This window comes from Uranotaenia lowii, chromosome 3, assembly GCF_029784155.1.
Source record: "Uranotaenia lowii strain MFRU-FL chromosome 3, ASM2978415v1, whole genome shotgun sequence".
Classification (NCBI taxonomy): domain Eukaryota; kingdom Metazoa; phylum Arthropoda; class Insecta; order Diptera; family Culicidae; genus Uranotaenia; species Uranotaenia lowii.
The window spans coordinates 186224303-186243593 of record NC_073693.1 but is presented as its reverse complement, the minus strand read 5'-3'; the positions used below and the strand labels follow the sequence as shown (position 1 = coordinate 186243593).

The following is a 19291-nucleotide window of genomic DNA, read 5'->3' as shown; positions in this document are numbered from 1 at the left end:
AACTTTTTTCAGGAAAAGTTTTCTAAAATGTTGATTATGGGTACAATTGATCCCCTAGAGTTGGGTACAATTGATCCCCCTTCCAAACGGCATATTCTTCTTCTTAATTGATCGTTATGATTGCTGATTACGAAATTACTAATATTTATCTAAAAACTAATATTTATCAAACAACTGTCAGAAAAAAAGAGCAAAAATAATTAATTTTCTCTTAATTATAAAAAATAGCGCCTTTAAGTATGCAATGTTATTAGCGTTGAGACAAAGTTATAGAATTTTCTTCATATGTCTGCAATAAATTGTGAAATGAGAACAAACATGACCAAAATAGTCAATTAACATTCTATCTTGGGGTTTTGTTTGATTTTTATACAAGGATTAGGGCTTCCTGAATAAAAGATCAAGTCTCCTTCAATAGGGGATCAAGTCTCCCCTAACTTCAGAAAAATCGCATTTTTTTTACTCCCATGAAAATGCTTCTAGTTCATCAACGGGTTCAAGTATCGTTCTAATTTTTGGAGCATAGAAACTTGAAGTTACAAGCTGTCAGAAAATGTCAAAGACAACGAGTTGCTAATTTTTTCCAAAAAGATATGGTGAAAATAAAAAAAGGGGATCAAGTATCCCCACTCTCCCCTATTTGTCACTTCATAAGGATTTGATGGATTTGACTGTTAAAGTACTGTGCGCCTTTGGGTATGCAATTAAAGTTTTCAGAAATACCTTTTCATAATATGAGGCACGTCCTCAAAGTACCTTCTGGACACATCAACCATATAGAAGTGCAATCCTTCGCGCTCAATCGCTTGAACACTATCCAAAGGAGGTTTTCTTTGTATCTGCTGAAGATTAGCGAACATCAAGCTTTGGTATACGGTGCGCATGATGAAACTGTAGTAAATCCAAGTGAAAAGCATTATCCGTGGTGTGTTGCCTCGTGGAACTTTAGCAAGTGATATTCCAAAAAGAGTCTCGAATAGTGCCAACAGGGGAGAGTTGAAACTTTTTGCTCCTCTCCGCGGTTTCTTATTGAGATGCGGTTGAAATATCAAAATCACCACAACTCCTGCCAACAAAGATAAGAGTAGAGCGATCCACGTGTTTGGTTCCAACGGCCGTAAAAGTTTTTCCAAAGGCGTGTATGGTTGACCATCTGTCACAGCCAGCACCATCAACGAAGTGTAATGTGCGATTCCTGCTTTGAGGTGTGTAGAACGTACGTTTGTCAATGCAATCGAAGCTATTCCAAAGTCGTAACATCTTTCGCGAATCCTTTTCAACAGGCCTGTCGCATTATTTGCGTCGATGAATCCCCACTGCACACCATTCGGGAGTACATTAAAATTTAAGTGTAAGTTCAGCTTTTTCGCCACAATTTGGATCAATTTAGCCTCTATCCCATTGATTTTTACTCCTGAATTTGAGAGGTGTAATATCATAAAGGGTTTGTTCTCGAAAGTTCCAACTTGCAAAGTACAGTTGTAGAAATTGTTCAAGCGATTTGGGAAAAAGTTTCGGGACGTTTCTAGCGATTCACTGAATTCACTGTACTGAACGGACTCAACTTTCCCACAATGTTGCTCAGAATACGGAAAGTACATGTACACACGAATTTTGATTGGCTTTTCAGAAACATTGGCTGCTATAATGATAACATTTACAAAACCCAAGTTCCATAAGTCCTGAAAAATTTGAACGATAAACGATTCCTCTGGTAGCTCCGGGTTCGTTGAAATGACACTTATAAAACTTTGTATGTTGTATTTTTTACTTATGTTCACATTTATAAGTTCACGGAATGTTTCATATTTTTCCACAAATAACATAATGTAATTTAACTTGTATTGGTTTAATAGGCTGTCTAGAATAACAGGAGCATCTAGTTCCTCATTGATTAATTTTAAACAATCATCTATTAAATAACTTTGTAAGGCGCTATGGTACGTTTCTTCGGTTGCCAATTTAATTTCCGTAGTGGAATAAGTGTTGGTATGATAGAGTTTTATTATTGATGCAATAGCGGTTGACCAAAAAGAAATGTTTGGCATTAGTTCCATTTCAAAATCATTTGAATTCAACAGTTGAGCAACGTTGATGGAAAATGATACTATGAGAAGCAAAACAACTTGTAAGGAAACCATCTTTGTTAATCTCCTTAAACTCAAAAAGTTAACAATTTCTATTAACTGTGAGAGTGAAATTTCTCAAGCCAACTGGACCAATCTACTTCATTACTGAATTTACTAAGCAGATTTACGTACACGAATATTTCACCTAATTTAGGATAACTTTTTTGTTTTCCCTCGACACAAGCTAATGACTTTACCCCTATCTATTGGTTCAATCGCAAATGGGTACTTTTTTAGAGCTTATTAAAATGTGATTTATTTTGTCACCTGCTCACATATTTGCTGAACAGGTGTGTACTTACTTATCACGCAACAATTATGTTCAGTGAAATCTTAACTTGTATTTGAAACAAACTGTGACTTATTTAAACGTATAAAAAGAGATTAAACGTGACTGATAGGCAACCTATATACTGCGTGTATGTATATGTATGTATCACATTGACCGATAAGTGCTGGGAATAGTGGTTAAAATGTGTAAGTATCTTTGATTGGACATTTTAAAGATACGTACATTTATCTCTCGAGCAGTCAAAATACCGAGTGAATCGGCATAAATTAGTACTCAGAAGCAAGGTTGCCGAAATCACAGAAAAATCTGTATTATCACAGAATTTTGTGTAAAATTTCGTCACAGAATCTGTGTCACAGATTACAGAATTTTTGAATTTTTCACAGAATTCACTGAATTTCTAAAGTTTGTACAGATTTTCAAAATTATGAATTTATTATGGTACTTTCGACTTTTTATTTTTGACTCTTATTCATGAAAATTTGAAAACAAGTTAATTCCAAATGATTCATTCCTATTAAAAAAGTAAGTAGTTTCCAATATGTTGATGGTTCACATGATTTCTCGATGAACTTCATAGTAATAGCGTCACAGAAAACCGTCACAGAATTTTAGGTTCAAATCACAGAATTCGAGATTTTTTTTGTCAAAAACACAGAATTTTTTTCGGCAACCTTGCTCAGAAGTATAGAAAACCAGTACTTTTCAGTAGGTTAGCGTACACTTCACTGGATCCATCAAAACAGAACTTCGTCTTCAACTGTTAGATTGCATAAATTGAGGGTTTTTTAAGACTCTGTAGGTTTACTTAATATAATTTTCGATGGACCATCGGCTTAATTTTTATGACTTTCACTATCAAAATGCTAACAAAATCTTAGACAATTCACACAAGGCAAGTTAAACTGCAATTTTGGTTCTCGAAACATGTTTATATTTACATACATTCAAGTAGGTGCCAACAACGCAGTTTGAGTTGCCTAGTAAAGGACATAACATTCTGCACAACCTGTGAATCAACCGGTTTTTTGCATGTAAACCCATACTTTCTTCAGTTCCTCGACTGTCTTCACTATCTTAGGTCATTCAAGAAGGTGCTGCTTCATAATCGCCCAGTACTTCTCGATGGGGCTGAGCTCCGGAGTGTTGAGAGGGTTGAACATTTTTGGCACGAAATTGACCTTATTGTTCGCATACCACTTCAGCACGTCCTTGGAGTAGTGGCATGAGGCCAAATCCGTCTAGAAGATTATTGGGACGTTGTGGGCTTTCAGAAGAGAAAGCAGCGGCTTCTGGAGGCACTCTTTCATGTCCGTTCATCGTGTCCTGGGTCACGAGAGGTGCACTCCACTTCCCCCACGTGCAGATGGCTTGCCAAACCAGGAATTTATTCGCAAAATTGGACATCTGCTGAGTGCGGACATGCTCCGGAACGCTGAACTTATCCTTGGCCGTAAAAATCAGGTTGCAGGGGATCTGTATGAAGTCGGCCTTTACATATGTTTCGTCGTCCATGATGTCGATTTCAACTTCTTTCGCCAGCATGTTGAGGTACAACTTCCTTGTACGGGTTTTGGTGGACTTGTTCTGCTTCTCGACGCAATCAGGGGCCTTTTGTACCTTGAACGTTCGAAGCCCAGCCTTAGTTTTGGCCTTCTGAACGAAACATCGGCTTAGGTGCAGCTCCTTAGCCACATCCTGAACAGAGGCGTTCGGGTTTCGGTTGCAGGCCCCAACTACGCGGTTGTGGTCTTTGGTGTTGCACGGAATACTTTTTCCTTCACTTCTTGTCGTGTTCCCAGAAGATTGAAAAGCAGAGACTAAACTATAAGATATGTTTATTCAAGCAAGTGTGACAACTGAATGACAGATCTTTCACACAAGGGGTGGTATTTATACCAGCAAGTCCTCCTAGCGTGATGATAGCATGCTGCGACATTCTAGTAGCTTCTGATTGGTCATGTGGTCGTGGCCTACCACATCTCCCTTTTTTTAAGAAAGATCGTACGAGCTCAATCGCTTGGGCGGACAGCGATTTCGGGTTGGTCTTGTCCGTGGTGGTGGAACTTCAGGTGACTGCAGAGGTGAGCCATACTCGGAACAATCCAAATCGTCTTCATTCCGCAAGGAGTCTGTTTGGTCAGCTTCGGAGACTGGAACAACGAAATCATCCAATAACACCGACAATGGAAGATTTGGTGTTGGAACCGGTGCTGCTGTTTCGATGAACCAGGTCTTCAGTTGATTGGTGTGGGATCGGATGAGTCGACCGTTGTCCAGGAGAACGGTGTACATCACGTTACCTTTAGGTTCGATGACCTGACCCGGAATCCACTTGGCGGAATTCCGTTGATGAACCTTGGCCAGAACCGGATTTCCAGCGACGAATTTCCTTTGCACAGCGCCGTGACGTTTATTGAACTGAGCGTTTTGAGCATCGTTGATTCGTGTTGGGCTTGGTAGCGTTGGCTTCAGAAGGTCCAATTGGGTGGAGATTTGCCTACCGAGGAAAAGATGAGCAGGGGTCTTGCCGTCAGGAGCGCTTCGAGCTGGCGTGGAACGGTACACTGAGAAAAATGTTTGTAAGTGCTGTGTTGTAGCCATGCTTTCCCCATTTGCGAGCTTCTTGAGTCCTCGTTTCAAGCTGTCCACAAACCTTTCCGTTTGACCGTTCGATTGCGGATGGTATGGAGCGGTCGTAGTAGTTGAACGCGTTTGGAAAACCTCGGTCCATTTGGAGTATGCATCAACTATGACCAGATAGTAGAAACCATCGGTGGGGCCGGCATAGTCGATGTGAATTCGCTCCATCGGTTTTGAAGGAAGGGGCCAGGATTCGAGAGTTGTTTTCCGGGGATCTCTCACTGCATGGGCACAGGAACTACATCGGAGCACAAAGTCCTCGACGTCATCATCGATGTTCGGCCAATAGACGAAACTTCTTGCTATTGACTTCATGCGCTCAATTCCAGGGTGTCCTCGGTGAAGCTGGCGAAGTATTCGTTTTCGGTACAAGGCTGGAACGACGACACGGTCACCAAACATGATGCAGTCTTGAAAAACTTGTAGGCTGTCACGTCTGGAGAAAAACTGTCGTACTGTTGGATCGGCGATTGTTTTCGCAGATTCGGGCCACCCGTTCTGAATATAGTTGAATACTTCTTGAAGTGTTGGATCCTCTGCTGATTGTTTGGAGATCATGTCCGATGTAACCGGCAGGTTGGAGATGGACCCTTCGAAAATAGTTTTCACGTCTGTCTCCATCTGTATCGCTGCGATGACATATTCTTCGTCCGATTTCTTGTGGGAATCCATCAGACGAGAGAGAAGATCGGCGTGTCCAAAGCTTGCGGTTGGAACGAACTGGATTTCGAAGTTGTAGAGCAACAAAGTCAACGCCCAGCGTTGGAGTCGATTTGCTGTGTACACCGGAATCCCTTTCTAGCTGCCGAAAACCTTCAGGAGGGGCTTGTGGTCGGTTTGAAGTGTGAACCTGCGACCATAAACCATTTTGTGGAAGCGCGTGACAGCAAAGATGAGTGCCAAAGCTTCTTTCTCGATTTGGCTATAGTTAACCTCAGCAGGTGTCAACGATCTTGAAGCATGAGCGATGGGTTTGATGGAACCGTTGGGGAATCGATGCATTATAACGGCACCCAAGCCGTGTTTGGATGCATCACCAGCTACGATGATTTCCTTCCGAGGGTCGAAGTGTGTCAAAAGAAGGTCGGACTGCAGAATGGATTTAAAGCGGTCGAACGAGCTTTGGCATTCTGGAGTCCATTCCCAGCGGGCGTCCTTCTTCAGTAACCGGTCGAGCGGCGCACGGAGCTCTTTGATTTGGCCTACAAACCGTCCATAATAGTTTATAGCGCCAAGATAAGATCGAAGCTGTGACACATTCATGGGAGCCGGCATCTCAGAGATCGCACGAGTCTTGGCTGGATCTGGGCGGAGACCTTCCTTGTCGATGATGTGACCAAGAAATTTAATCTGAGGAAGAGAAAAATGGCATTTTTCGATGCGTAGATGAAACCCGTAATCACGAATCCTTCCAAGGGTCGCGTCCAGATTGCGATCGTGTTCCTCTTGAGTTCGTCCGGATATCAGAATATCGTCGAGATAGGTTTTTACACCTGGGATGCCAGCAACCATGCAGTCGATTATGCGTTGAAAGGCTCCAGGTGCCGATTTTACACCTGGAGCAAGACGGTTGTACTGGAACAGGCCTCGGTGGGTGTTAACCGTCAACAGCTTGCGTGATGATAGCATGCTGCGACATTCTAGTAGCTTCTGATTGGTCATGTGGTCGTGGCCTACCACACTTCTGGGCTTCAGAGGTCAATCGTTCCTCGAACCGCTTAATTACTCGGGACACCGTGGAATTCGCGATTCGCAAAGTTTTAGCGATGGAACGATGCGAGAGATCCTTGTTCTCGTGATGAATACCTATTTGAGAAAGAATGACATGGGCCATTTTACCCCGCTGGTGCGTCTTGTACAGTTTTCCCCTACGCAAGATTTTATAACGCACGAGCTGTTCTTTCGACTCAATTTCCGCGAGTTTTGATCACAGAACTGTAAAACTTGCAGGATGTAAACAATGCACTCTGAACTACATAAATCTACCCAAATTTTCATTAGATCAATTCATAGTGTGGCAATTTCATCGTGGAAACCCACGGTATAAGTATATAAGGTAGGCTACTAACAAGACTAAACAACTTGTTTGAATATAAAAAAGTGACGTCATTACTATCTGCCTATAGCGTGCCAGGCAAAAAGTTTTGCGCGCGTAAGATAATGCTGCATACACCGAGGAGCACTAGATGGATAGTAATGACGACACTATCGGGAAGATATCACCTTATTATATTGTACACCGTGGTGGACACCCTTAAAATATTGTCGCTGAATCACTAAACCGGAGTTTTCGTCAACATCAGCGCCGGCGACGTTCACTGACGACGTTTATGTCAATCATCTTCCAAGTTTCAGAGCCAAACAAAAGAAAGTGTTGCCGCTATTGAAAATATAAGATCTATAATCATTGGAAAGCAACTTAAGCAATATTTTCTTCATGTACACAAATAACACACGACGTAATACAGGACACGACACTTAACGTTCTTACTAACGAAAAAAAAGGAACTAAAATTACCTTTTTGTCGACCGGTTTCGGGCTCGATGTTGCCCATCTACAGGACGATGTCCGACTGATTCCGCAGAAGAAAAACACTAACACAGCATCATACTATCACGTAGTATTTGTCGAAGAGGGGTTGGTTTTTATACATTTTTGTTTGCCAAGTTGAAAAGCGGCGAAATGATAGGCGCGTCATCCTCGTTCATTAAAGGCCTCTCTGAAGTCGTGATGTACATCGATTCCCAGGCATTTAAATGTGACGCCTTTCGAACACATTTTTTGAATTTCACCTTTTCCCAATCTATGGAATGGTTGAATTCTGATGCATGGGCGGCTACACTGGATTCGTTGGATCTGTTGTTTTCTACGGCGTTTTTATGCTCCTTTATCCGTGTTTTAAATTTGCACCTTGTTTGGCCAATATAGACCGCCGGGCAGGCCTCGCAAGGTATCTCGTAGATACCAGATCTTTCCTCCGGAGGCACCTTATCCTTTAGTGAAACCAAACAATCTTTTAGGGTGTTGGAACTTTTGTAAGCCACTTTCAAACCGTGGTTGGAGAGGATCTTCCGAATGCCATTGGTCAGTGGTGGGTGGAACGGCAAACTGACCCTTTGGGATTCTTCCTTTTCTGGTTTGAAAGTGGTGGCATTACTTCGGAACCTTTTTCTTTCGTGTTTGCGTAGGATTTTATACACGAATTTTTCGTCATAACCGTTCAGATTGGCCGCCAATAAAATCCTTTCTTTTTCGCTTTCAAACTCACTGTTTTCCATCGGTATGTTGAACAAACGGTGTGCCATTGAATGAAACGCAGCTTGTTTTTGTGCACCAAAATGATTTGAATCTACCGTTATGTAGCGATCGGTTGATGTCGGTTTTCGGTAGATTCCAAATTTCACCGTGCTATCATCTTTTCTGGAGATGAGCAGGTCGAGAAAAGGGAGTTTTCCATCCACTTCTTTTTCGACGGTGAATTTGATCGAGCTGTGTTGGCTATTCAAGAGCTCAAGAGTTTGTGGGAGATATCGTTCTTTAACTGTGGCGAAGATATCGTCGACGTAGCGCCACCAAACTCGGGGGAAAAGTTTTTCCCTTTTTTCGAGATCGCCTTCAAAATCGCTCATGAACAGCTCAGCGAGCAAAGGGGAAAGTTTGCTTCCCATACTGAGGCCAAAGGTTTGCTTGAAGAATCTCCCCCGGAATATGAAATAGTTTTGGTTCATACATACCTCAGCTATGGTCACGTACGCTTCTATACAATTTGGTGGTGCTCTGCGTTTTTCCAAATGTCTCCGAACGCTGCGTAAGGCGTCAGGAATGGGGACGCTAGGAAAAAGTGCGGAGACGTCAAACGAAACCAAAATCTCACCTCGACGCACTTTGAAATTTTCCAATTTTTCCACTAGCTCCACCGAATTTTTGACACTTTTTCCGTGTTTGATCGGGTATTTTCTCATTTCCTCGACCAGCCATGCTGCCATTTTTTCAGTTGGAGTGCAAATATTCGAAGAAATAGGCCTCATCGCAATCGGGTTTTTGTGTATTTTTGGGAGGCAATACAAGGAAGGAATTTTCCCTCCAAAGCTGCCCTGCGCCACGATATTGAGAATTCTATTCTCAAAGCCGCAAAAAGGAAAAAGTGTCGCTCAAAACGGGGGATAGGCAGTCCTGAAAAAGTTATTGCTCAGCTGAAAAAACATGAAGTTGTTTTTACGCGGGCGGATAAAGGTAATGCCGTAGTAATTTTGGATCGACAAGATTACGACAATAAGGTTCGGGACATGATTTCTACAGGGCCGTACGAAGAATGCATGTACAAAAATGGTAAGCCAAAAGACCCTCTCAATTCGTTGATCGAGGAGGCTAACAACGCAAGGCAAAAAGTAGCCCTTTTAATGGGTGAACAAAAATTAGAAAGAAAATTTCTAGTCCCGAACCCAAAAGTAGCCTCCTTGTATTGCCTCCCAAAAATACACAAAAACCCGATTGCGATGAGGCCTATTTCTTCGAATATTTGCACTCCAACTGAAAAAATGGCAGCATGGCTGGTCGAGGAAATGAGAAAATACCCGATCAAACACGGAAAAAGTGTCAAAAATTCGGTGGAGTTAGTGGAAAAATTGGAAAATTTCAAAGTGCGTCGAGGTGAGATTTTGGTTTCGTTTGACGTCTCCGCACTTTTTCCTAGCGTCCCCATTCCTGACGCCTTACGCAGCCTTCGGAGACATTTGGAAAAACGCAGAGCACCACCAAATTGTATAGAAGCGTACGTGACCATAGCTGAGGTATGTATGAACCAAAACTATTTCATATTCCGGGGGAGATTCTTCAAGCAAACCTTTGGCCTCAGTATGGGAAGCAAACTTTCCCCTTTGCTCGCTGAGCTGTTCATGAGCGATTTTGAAGGCGATCTCGAAAAAAGGGAAAAACTTTTCCCCCGAGTTTGGTGGCGCTACGTCGACGATATCTTCGCCACAGTTAAAGAACGATATCTCCCACAAACTCTTGAGCTCTTGAATAGCCAACACAGCTCGATCAAATTCACCGTCGAAAAAGAAGTGGATGGAAAACTCCCTTTTCTCGACCTGCTCATCTCCAGAAAAGATGATAGCACGGTGAAATTTGGAACCTACCGAAAATCGACATCAACCGATCGCTACATAACGGTAGATTCAAATCATTTTGGTGCACAAAAACAAGCTGCGTTTCATTCAATGGCACACCGTTTGTTCAACATACCGATGGAAAACAGTGAGTTTGAAAGCGAAAAAGAAAGGATTTTATTGGCGGCCAATCTGAACGGTTATGACGAAAAATTCGTGTATAAAATCCTACTCAAACACGAAAGAAAAAGGTTCCGAAGTAATGCCACCACTTTCAAACCAGAAAAGGAAGAATCCCAAAGGGTCAGTTTGCCGTTCCACCCACCACTGACCAATGGCATTCGGAAGATCCTCTCCAACCACGGTTTGAAAGTGGCTTACAAAAGTTCCAACACCCTAAAAGATTGTTTGGTTTCACTAAAGGATAAGGTGCCTCCGGAGGAAAGATCTGGTATCTACGAGATACCTTGCGAGGCCTGCCCGGCGGTCTATATTGGCCAAACAAGGTGCAAATTTAAAACACGGATAAAGGAGCATAAAAACGCCGTAGAAAACAACAGATCCAACGAATCCAGTGTAGCCGCCCATGCATCAGAATTCAACCATTCCATAGATTGGGAAAAGGTGAAATTCAAAAAATGTGTTCGAAAAGCGTCACATTTAAATGCCTGGGAATCGATGTACATCACGACTTCAGAGAGGCCTTTAATGAACGAGGATGACGCGCCTATCATTTCGCCGCTTTTCAACTTGGCAAACAAAAATGTATAAAAACCAACCCCTCTTCGACAAATACTACGTGATAGTATGATGCTGTGTTAGTGTTTTTCTTCTGCGGAATCAGTCGGACATCGTCCTGTAGATGGGCAACATCGAGCCCGAAACCGGTCGACAAAAAGGTAATTTTAGTTCCTTTTTTTCCGTTAGTAAGAACGTTAAGTGTCGTGTCCTGTATTGCGTCGTGTGTTATTTGTGTAGTTAAAAGTTCTTACGTTGGCACAAACCACTAAAATGAGTGATTTTCTTCATGCCAAAGTTATTTACATTGCATTGCTAGAACGTGCTCCAAGAACGCTTAACTGAATCAGAATCTTACTGTGACTTTAGGGTTCTTCAGTATTGTTTTATGTAAACTCTGAAAAATTGATGCTTATTAGAGAAAAAAGACGTATTCGAAAAAAATGTTTGTGTTGTGTAGCTTATTTTGAAAGAAAAGATGTATTCGAAATATTTTTTTTTTTGTGTTGAACCAATGAATTGAAATTAAGGCTAAAGTTTGATTTTTCCAGTGTAAGTCAGTGAACATTGTAAAAGTTTTTCATAAAAAAGTAGGTCGTTTTGAGGAAAAAGCGGGACGACGAAACATTCAACAAAAAATCGGGACATGTTCCGCTTTTGCGGGGACGGATGACAACCCTACTCCTGCACTGAATGTTTTTCCATTCTCACCAACCTCAACCCACAACTCGTTTTAGGGTGTTTTTTTTGTTTTCTTACTTGAAGCTGTCCTCTCAACTCTGTTGAAGGTGATATTCAACATTTATTTTAGGCCCTCGAGATCCTCATGTGTGACCCGCGAAGTTTTTTTCAAATTTTTATGCCTTAACTTTTTTCTTCAATGGATTGTTAGGAAAATTTATATAACTTGATCAAATATGCACTTATCTGCATTTGCCCCACAATTATCTAGATAGATTGATAACTTTTTTCTGGCATTTTATGCATTTATTATGATCTATTCAAGGCATAAATGCTATATTGTTTATTGGCATAGTTTTTTTTTTTATTCAGGATACATTTTTCTATTTCTCCTTTCACTTTGAAAAGCATAATCCATTAAAGTGAGTCGGAAAAGCAGAAAAAATCCGAAGGTACACATGATCTGTAATTTCGAAGTCCTTCAGTGAAGTCATTATTTACGTTTCAAGCGAAACTAAAGTTGTATGATAAAAATACGCTTAGCAGATAATTTTTAAAAAAATTATTCTATCCGATTCGGAAAAAGGCTTGTTCTATTAGCAAGCAAGATGCATAGAATATCATTGCACAAAACATAAAAAACATGTAATTTTTTTTTCGAAAAATTCAATAAAATCAAGAATACAAAAGGTTGAATAACTTCCATCTTCCAAAATTTGTTTTTTTCCTCTTGTAATCTTTTGGATTCTTGAATTTTTTTTCGAAATTTACATTAAATACTTCAAACTTTATTTATTTCCCCCTTCGGGTTTTTGAAAATTTCGAAGGGGGGGGGGGGGGGGGGGGGTGACAAAAGAAGAAATTGATATTTGTTCCAGCCTTATTGACGAAAATTACGAAAGTTTAATAAAAAAGCCTGGATAAGTGATGATAAGTAGGCGATAAGTAGGCGATGGTTTGTTGGTATAGCACGGGTTTTTTTCTTGCTCCGTCGCGGTGAAAATTGATTTTTGAAATTTAAGTAGTTTCTTATTGCAAAAATTGTGATCTTTTCTTGAATAAGTGAATAATTCATAGTGATCAATAATTGCATGTTTAATTGTTTGTGCCCGACCCGATTCTCCGTTGATTTCGTCCACCTCCAATAGGTGACATCGTTGAATGATACGCTATAAGAGGAAACACACTTGCTACTTCAACAATTGGTCTGTTCGTTCCATTATCCTTCTCTTTCTTTTTTTTTACTTACTTACTTAATGATCCCGCGCCGATCCTCCGGTGCATAGGGCCGTGGTAAAAGACCTCCACTGTTGACGATCCGGAGCCAGCGTCTTCACCTGGTCCCAGTCAAGATTCTCGTCGACAGTTCGGATTTCAGCGGCTAGGCTTCGCCGCCACGAATTTCTGGGCCTGCCTCTTCTTCGATGACCTTCTGGATTCCAGTCAAGCGCCTCTCTGCAAATCTCGTTTTCATCTTTTCGCAGCGTGTGCCCAATCCATCTCCACTTACGTTCCCGAATCTCGATTTCTAGCGCCCTTTGATGACACCGGCGATGTAGTTCCTCATTCGAGATCCAGTTGCCAGGCCACCAAGCGCGGATGATGTTCCGCAGGCAGCGGTTTACAAATACTTGCAGTTTTCGCGTCGTCACCGCATATGTGCACCAAGTTTCGCACCCGTACAGCAATACGGATTTGACGTTTGAGTTGAAGATTCGGATTTTTGTTCGTAGAGAGATCTGGCGTGACCGCCAGATGTTTCGGAGACTCGCAAACGCAAATCGGGCCTTTCTGATCCGGGTTTCGATGTCTTTCCTGGTACCACCATCAGGCGTAATCTGGCTACCAAGATACTGGAAGCACTCCACTTTCTCAACTTGTTGCCCAGCTACCATGAAACTGGAGGGATTTCCTGTGTTGATCTCCATCGACTTGGTCTTTCCGACATTGACTTTGAGACCTGCTGCCTTTTAGCTTTCGGTGAGGTCGTCGAGTTTGCTCTGCATGTCCGGTTGTGTTTGGGCGAGCAAAACAATATCGTCAGCCAGGTCAAGGTCGTTCAGTTGCTCCATTGTTAAAGGATTCCACGGCAATCCTCGGTTTGGTGCACAGTCGATCGATCCAGTCAGAATCTCATCCATTACGATGAGGAAAAGTAGCGGTGATAAGATACATCCTTGTCTCACTCCAGCAGTTACCGGGATTGGTTCGGACAAGACACCATCGTGCAAGACCTTGCACGAAAATGCCTCGTATTGTGCTTCGATGAGATGGACTAGTTTCTCTGGGACCCCTCGTCGCCTTAGAGCCGCCCAGATGTTTTCATGATTAAGTCGGTCGAATGCTTTTTCGAAATCAACGAACACCAGCAGAAGAGAGTCCTGGAATTCGTTGATTTGTTCCAGTATGATTCGTAGCGTTGTGATGTGGTCCACACATGATCGTCCGGATCGGAATCCAGCTTGTTGCCGTCGGAGTGTAGCGTCGATTTTCTCCTGGATCCTGTTCAGGATCAGGATCACTTTGCAGAGTACTTTGAGGGTTTTTTTTAAATTCATTTATTCTGAACTGATGTAAAATACAACAACTTAGATAGTTATACCAAGTTATACCTCCGGTTTTAAGAAAGGATTCACCAGACGTCGAAACAAACTGTGAAGGCAATCAGCGCATTTGAATATGCAATAAGCGCCCAAACAGAAAGCAATATGCAAAATATTATCACGTTTGGTATGTTTTCTCAGGATAAGTACAAAACTTTCTATCTCTTCGAATAATCCAATAGTATAAAACCTTTGATTGCACCCAAAATTCAGCCTCTGTGCCAATGGCGTGTAGTCAATTACATAGCATCATTGGTACAAGAAGATAACGCGATCGGTGCTGATTCGATTTGCTCCCACCGGCATTAATCTCCCAAGTTAACCGAATTGCGTATGTCTGAAAGAAACAAAATAAAAACGCTTTCACGTCCCTCCCTATCGCATCACAAGACGAAGAAGGATGGAAATAAATACCGGCCAACACCAGGCAGCCAGCGAACCGAGCACTGTGCGTGTGAATGTAGCAAAAGCAACAACAAAAACATCCTTCTAATTCAATCCCTTCAATTCACCGGCAAACAACCACGGCCGAAAGTGCGTGTGTATGCAGTGAAAGCAACAACAAAAAAAACATTCCATCAATTCAATTCGCCGGCAAACAACCACGGCTAAGCTGTGCGTGTGTATGTAGCAAAAGCAACAAGAATATATTCCTTCAATTCACCGGCCAAGCTGCCCGGCTTTAGCAGCTGTGTATATGTAGCGTGTGTATGTAATAGCAGGCAGTAAGCAAAGCACAGTTCTCATTCAATGGGTTTCCCGTTTCCTCCACTCCCGTTCCCTTTCCCGTTTCCATCGCAAGACAAATGAATACCTTGAAAGGAGGCCAAACGCCGGGAAGCCACTGTCGTGCGTTTCTTTTGTGATTGATCGGTGGCAGAATGCCTACGACAAATATCCCTCTTCCTGCATGAAGTTCAAATAGTACACTAGTTCAGATGTCGGTCTGGCAAGACCATTTGGTTAGTGATGTGAGTTCGATTCTCCCTACGGGCGCTGTGGTTTATATTTTTATTTTCTTGTTTCTGGGATGAATTATCCAATAGGAACGAAATCCCATAAAATGTTTTTCTTGTTTTGCTTGAATGTAGTGGTCATGCATCATTTTAGTTGGGAGCCGAGTCCTTATGCCAGTTACGGTTTTTCAAACATATCATCTTCGGCACAGTGCACATTTCAGCGCATTATCGGCACAGAGATGTGCTAAATAGGCATTGGATTTCTGCAACCTCTTCTATGGGTGTGTTTAATAAAAAAAAACTTCAAATGAGTGAACAAAACTGAAATTGATAATTTTTAATTGAATAAAAATATATAAAAAAGTCATAAAAGCAGGTAAGTCACATTACTAGAATCTAAACAAGATATTATTTGAACGGCTTAAATTATTCCGGCCCCAAAAATCTGGGAAATTGTGCATTCTGGGAGAAAAACTCTGACAAAAGGTGCATTCTTAATGTTTGTTTTTTTTTTCTGGGAAAGGTTCATTGCGGAGTTTGATTTCGGGTATTTGTCATACGTGAAATTCCCGTGTAAATGGGATTCAATCGGTTACCTCAATGTGATCATATATTTCAAGATTGGATTAACTTTAGCAGATGATTAAAACATTTATTAATGACAAAATGCTATATGATGGTTTTTAAATTTGGCAAACTCCTTTTGTTGCTTTTTAAAGTGTTGATGCACCATTAACTTGTAGATGACTTGCTCGCATACAAAAACAATCAATGAAATAAGAAGCAAACCCACGTATATCAAATAACAACCGATCAAATGGCTATTATTGAGTGGGGCTGGCTCGTTGTTATTGGAACTGTATTTCTTGGATTTCAGAAAGTCGTAGTTGCCATAATTTTTCGCCCAATGATACGATATTCCTGATGTCAGCAAGCTTTCGAAAAGCGCATCGAAACTTTTTGTCAACGGAGAATTTTTAGGGTAATGTACACCGATCGGGTAGGTGGCAATTGCTTGCTTCAGGCAGTGAACCATTCCCAATTTAGCATTGTGTCGGTTAAAGTAGGCGATGTTGTCGATTGGGACGACCACTACTCCATGCAATCGATGAGTAGCCAGCTCACTGAGTGCATGCAAGAGATTGTCCTTTTGATTGGGCAGGTCAATGATTCTGAAAATCAAAGAAGAAAATTAATTATAATGAAACAAATAGGGTTTTCAAATGATTTAAAAACAACTAAATCATTTCACCTATCTTGAACTTCAGGCATGTTGAGAAAAAATCTTCGAGCCACGTTGTTCATGTAGAAATAAAGTCCTTCACTGAGAACTTCATCTATATTTTCCAGAGGAGGTTTATGTGGATCTTCTTGTAGGATGGAGAACATCAGGCCTTGGTAGACGTTTCGAATTACAAAACAGTAATACATCCACGTGAAGAGTAATATTCTGGGAACATTATTTTGGGGCAAACTTTTCTGCGATATCCCGAACATGACTTCAAATATACTCAATGTTGGATGCCGTCCTAATAATGATGTTTGCAGTTGAAAATGCTGTATACACATAATAACGATGATTGCGATAAATATAACGAACAGTAGAGCACACCACACGGAATCATCGAATGGACGAATCAGTTTCTCAACGGCCGTATAGGAGCGGCCATCGGGAATCGCAATAACTACCTTTGTGGTGTGATGGGCCACTCCTACTTTCAGATATTCGTGTCGCGATTTAGTAAACGCAATGGAACCGATTCCGAAATCCACCTCTTTTTCCTGAATCATTTTCATCAAGCTGATACTATTGTTAGGTCCAATATATCCCCACTGTTTATTATCCGGAGGCAAAACATAATTTATTCGAAAATTTAATTTTCTAGCAATCAATTGAATTAGCCGAGCTTCTATTCCTTCAACACTAACGATTGGTTCGCAAGGAGTCGATTTTATGATGATGAATGGTTTTATTTCAAAAGTACCGACTTTGAGAGTACAATTGTAAAAATTACGAAGTCGATCCGGGAATAGATTGAAAGAACTTATATCGCTTATATTCTTTTGTATCTTGAAGAATGTAATCGGTTCAACATTTCCGCAATACTCAGCCGTAAACGGATAATACTCATAGATACGAATAATGTCAGCTTCTTGCTTCATATTACTGTTAACTAGAATTGCGTTGACAATTCCCAAATGCCACAAATCATTTAAAACACTGAATATAACATCTCCGTCTACTCCACTTGGGTTAGTTATCACAACGCAGAATCTTCCGGAAAGATCATAGCTCCCGCTTCTCAAATATTCCAGTAATATTCTAAATGCTGCATAATCATCGATGAAGAGAAGACTGTAGTAAAAAGATCTTCTATCAGGATCGTAATCAAGGTAGAATGTTGATATCAGTGTGTCACTGGCTTTACGTAAAGCTTCTTCAATTACATCACTTTGAATGACTTCCGAATTCAGAGTACTATAAGCATAACTTATTTGTGTAGTCAAATGAGGATCAGTAAAGTAATTTTCAACAATTCTGGCGATTGTTTCGGTGTAGAAGATAATATCGATTGGTTTATAAAAAAGTTTGATGCAAAAGGTGTTTCTAATGCTGAATAAAAGAAGCAAATATGGTATTTGCATTTTGATCTTGCTTGTGGTTGAAGTGTTGATGAGAATATAACAATTCCAAGTGAACTTGTTGCAAAATAGCCAGTTTGATCTAAATACTAGCTAGAGCAGGGGTGAGCAACCTTTTGAACCAACGGGCCAATTTAATTTTGAAATTTTGTCGGCGGGCCGCAGCTAAATTTTTTTTTAAATAATTAGCAGAGTCATATTTAAAAAAATACAAATTTTTGGCCTAACGAAATATGATAAAGGAAAGATAAAACGATTTCACGTGTTTAAAAACAGAAATTTAACACGACTTTTTAAAACCCCATATTTAAACAAACACACATATATTGAAAAGGTACATCACTGAATCTTTGCCATTTAAAAATCTCTCAATGTTTTAATAGTACTTCTTGGCGAACATTCGTTCTTACAACATTCTTGTTAAAACCGATGGTACTATTTGCAGGGTGGCCACTCAAAATCAATTTTTGATTTCCCGCATTTTTCCCGTTTTTTTCCCGCATGGTCTCACGAAATTCCCGGTTTTATACAACAGAAAACCAAACAAATTTTCGAATATTTATTTTTGAAACCAAATAAACGAAAATCGATTAAGCTTTCTTTTGGTGGTTTATGATATTTTACATCATTTTTGTTTCAGTTATGTTAACCAATTCATTCCTTTTTCGATTCGCTAATAAGTTCCATCCAAAAATGTCCAATCGTTGTGTTTTCTTCGATATCCCGAAATGATGTTTTTATTGAAGGTATTGCATATTATTGTCCGAATTCGTCCCTAATTTTATCGGCACAAGCTCTGCTTAAGTGTTGCTTGTTAACAAGTACTTCTAGACAAAGGTCTTAACGTTTGTTGGCAATATCTGGATAGTGTGCAATCACATCGGGATTAACGCACGATAAATACCGAGTGATGAGATAAGACAAGGGAGATCGTATGGCCATTTTATTCAAAAATCCACAGTTAAACGAACGACAGCTATTTCTGAATACAAGGATATCCTTGTCGGAAACATGACCATACTCTTTTGCTTTCTTATTTGCCGATTTAGTTGAGAATCCATTTTCTACACTTCCAGGAGGTAGAGGATTTTTTTTTGAGAGTTAAATTCCAATAAGTGTTTTTGATTTTACGTTTAGTCGTTCAGGCTTTACAACTTTCTCCATCAATGCTCTTACAAGCCCGGTTAAATCATCGAAGAGAAACGGAACCATCAGTGCTTCTGTCTGATACTCGCGTAAAAAGGACTCAATTTTGGTCCCAGCAAATTATCACCTACAGCTTTAGCAACAATGTCGAATATCTTCGACCGGGAAATCGATGAAAAACTCCGCTTAAAATTTGAATGGTTTCCTTAATCTTTTTATCCTCTTGTTTTTTCACCTCGTCTACAAACCCTTTGAGGTACGGTAGCATTTTGGCAGCACGTTCATTTTCCACCCACCGAACGTCACAAAATTTAACGGAAATATAGTTGAACCCGTTACTGCAGTATA

At 40.7% G+C, this 19291-nt stretch overlaps 3 protein-coding genes and 1 pseudogene across 3 annotated transcripts; 1 reads left to right on the top strand and 3 right to left on the bottom strand.

Moving 5' to 3' along the window:
• Positions 1-4413: 4413 nt before the first annotated feature.
• On the bottom strand, positions 4414-6726 carry LOC129752928 (uncharacterized protein K02A2.6-like; annotated as a pseudogene).
• A 984-nt stretch (positions 6727-7710) lies between these two features.
• LOC129752927 (uncharacterized) lies at positions 7711-8733 on the bottom strand. Its single transcript, XM_055748717.1, has one exon. It carries the CDS (start codon positions 8731-8733, stop codon positions 7711-7713), a length of 1023 nt encoding a protein of 340 aa, XP_055604692.1.
• A 1188-nt stretch (positions 8734-9921) lies between these two features.
• LOC129752926 (uncharacterized) lies at positions 9922-10944 on the top strand. Its single transcript, XM_055748716.1, has one exon. The coding sequence runs from the start codon at positions 9922-9924 to the stop codon at positions 10942-10944; it is 1023 nt and encodes a 340-aa protein (XP_055604691.1).
• A 4865-nt stretch (positions 10945-15809) lies between these two features.
• Positions 15810-17317, bottom strand: LOC129752925 (uncharacterized). Its single transcript, XM_055748715.1, has 2 exons — positions 16407-17317; positions 15810-16326 (listed from the first exon to the last, which is right to left on the bottom strand). Exons 1-2 carry the CDS (start codon positions 17315-17317, stop codon positions 15810-15812), a joined length of 1428 nt encoding a protein of 475 aa, XP_055604690.1.
• Positions 17318-19291: the final 1974 nt, after the last annotated feature.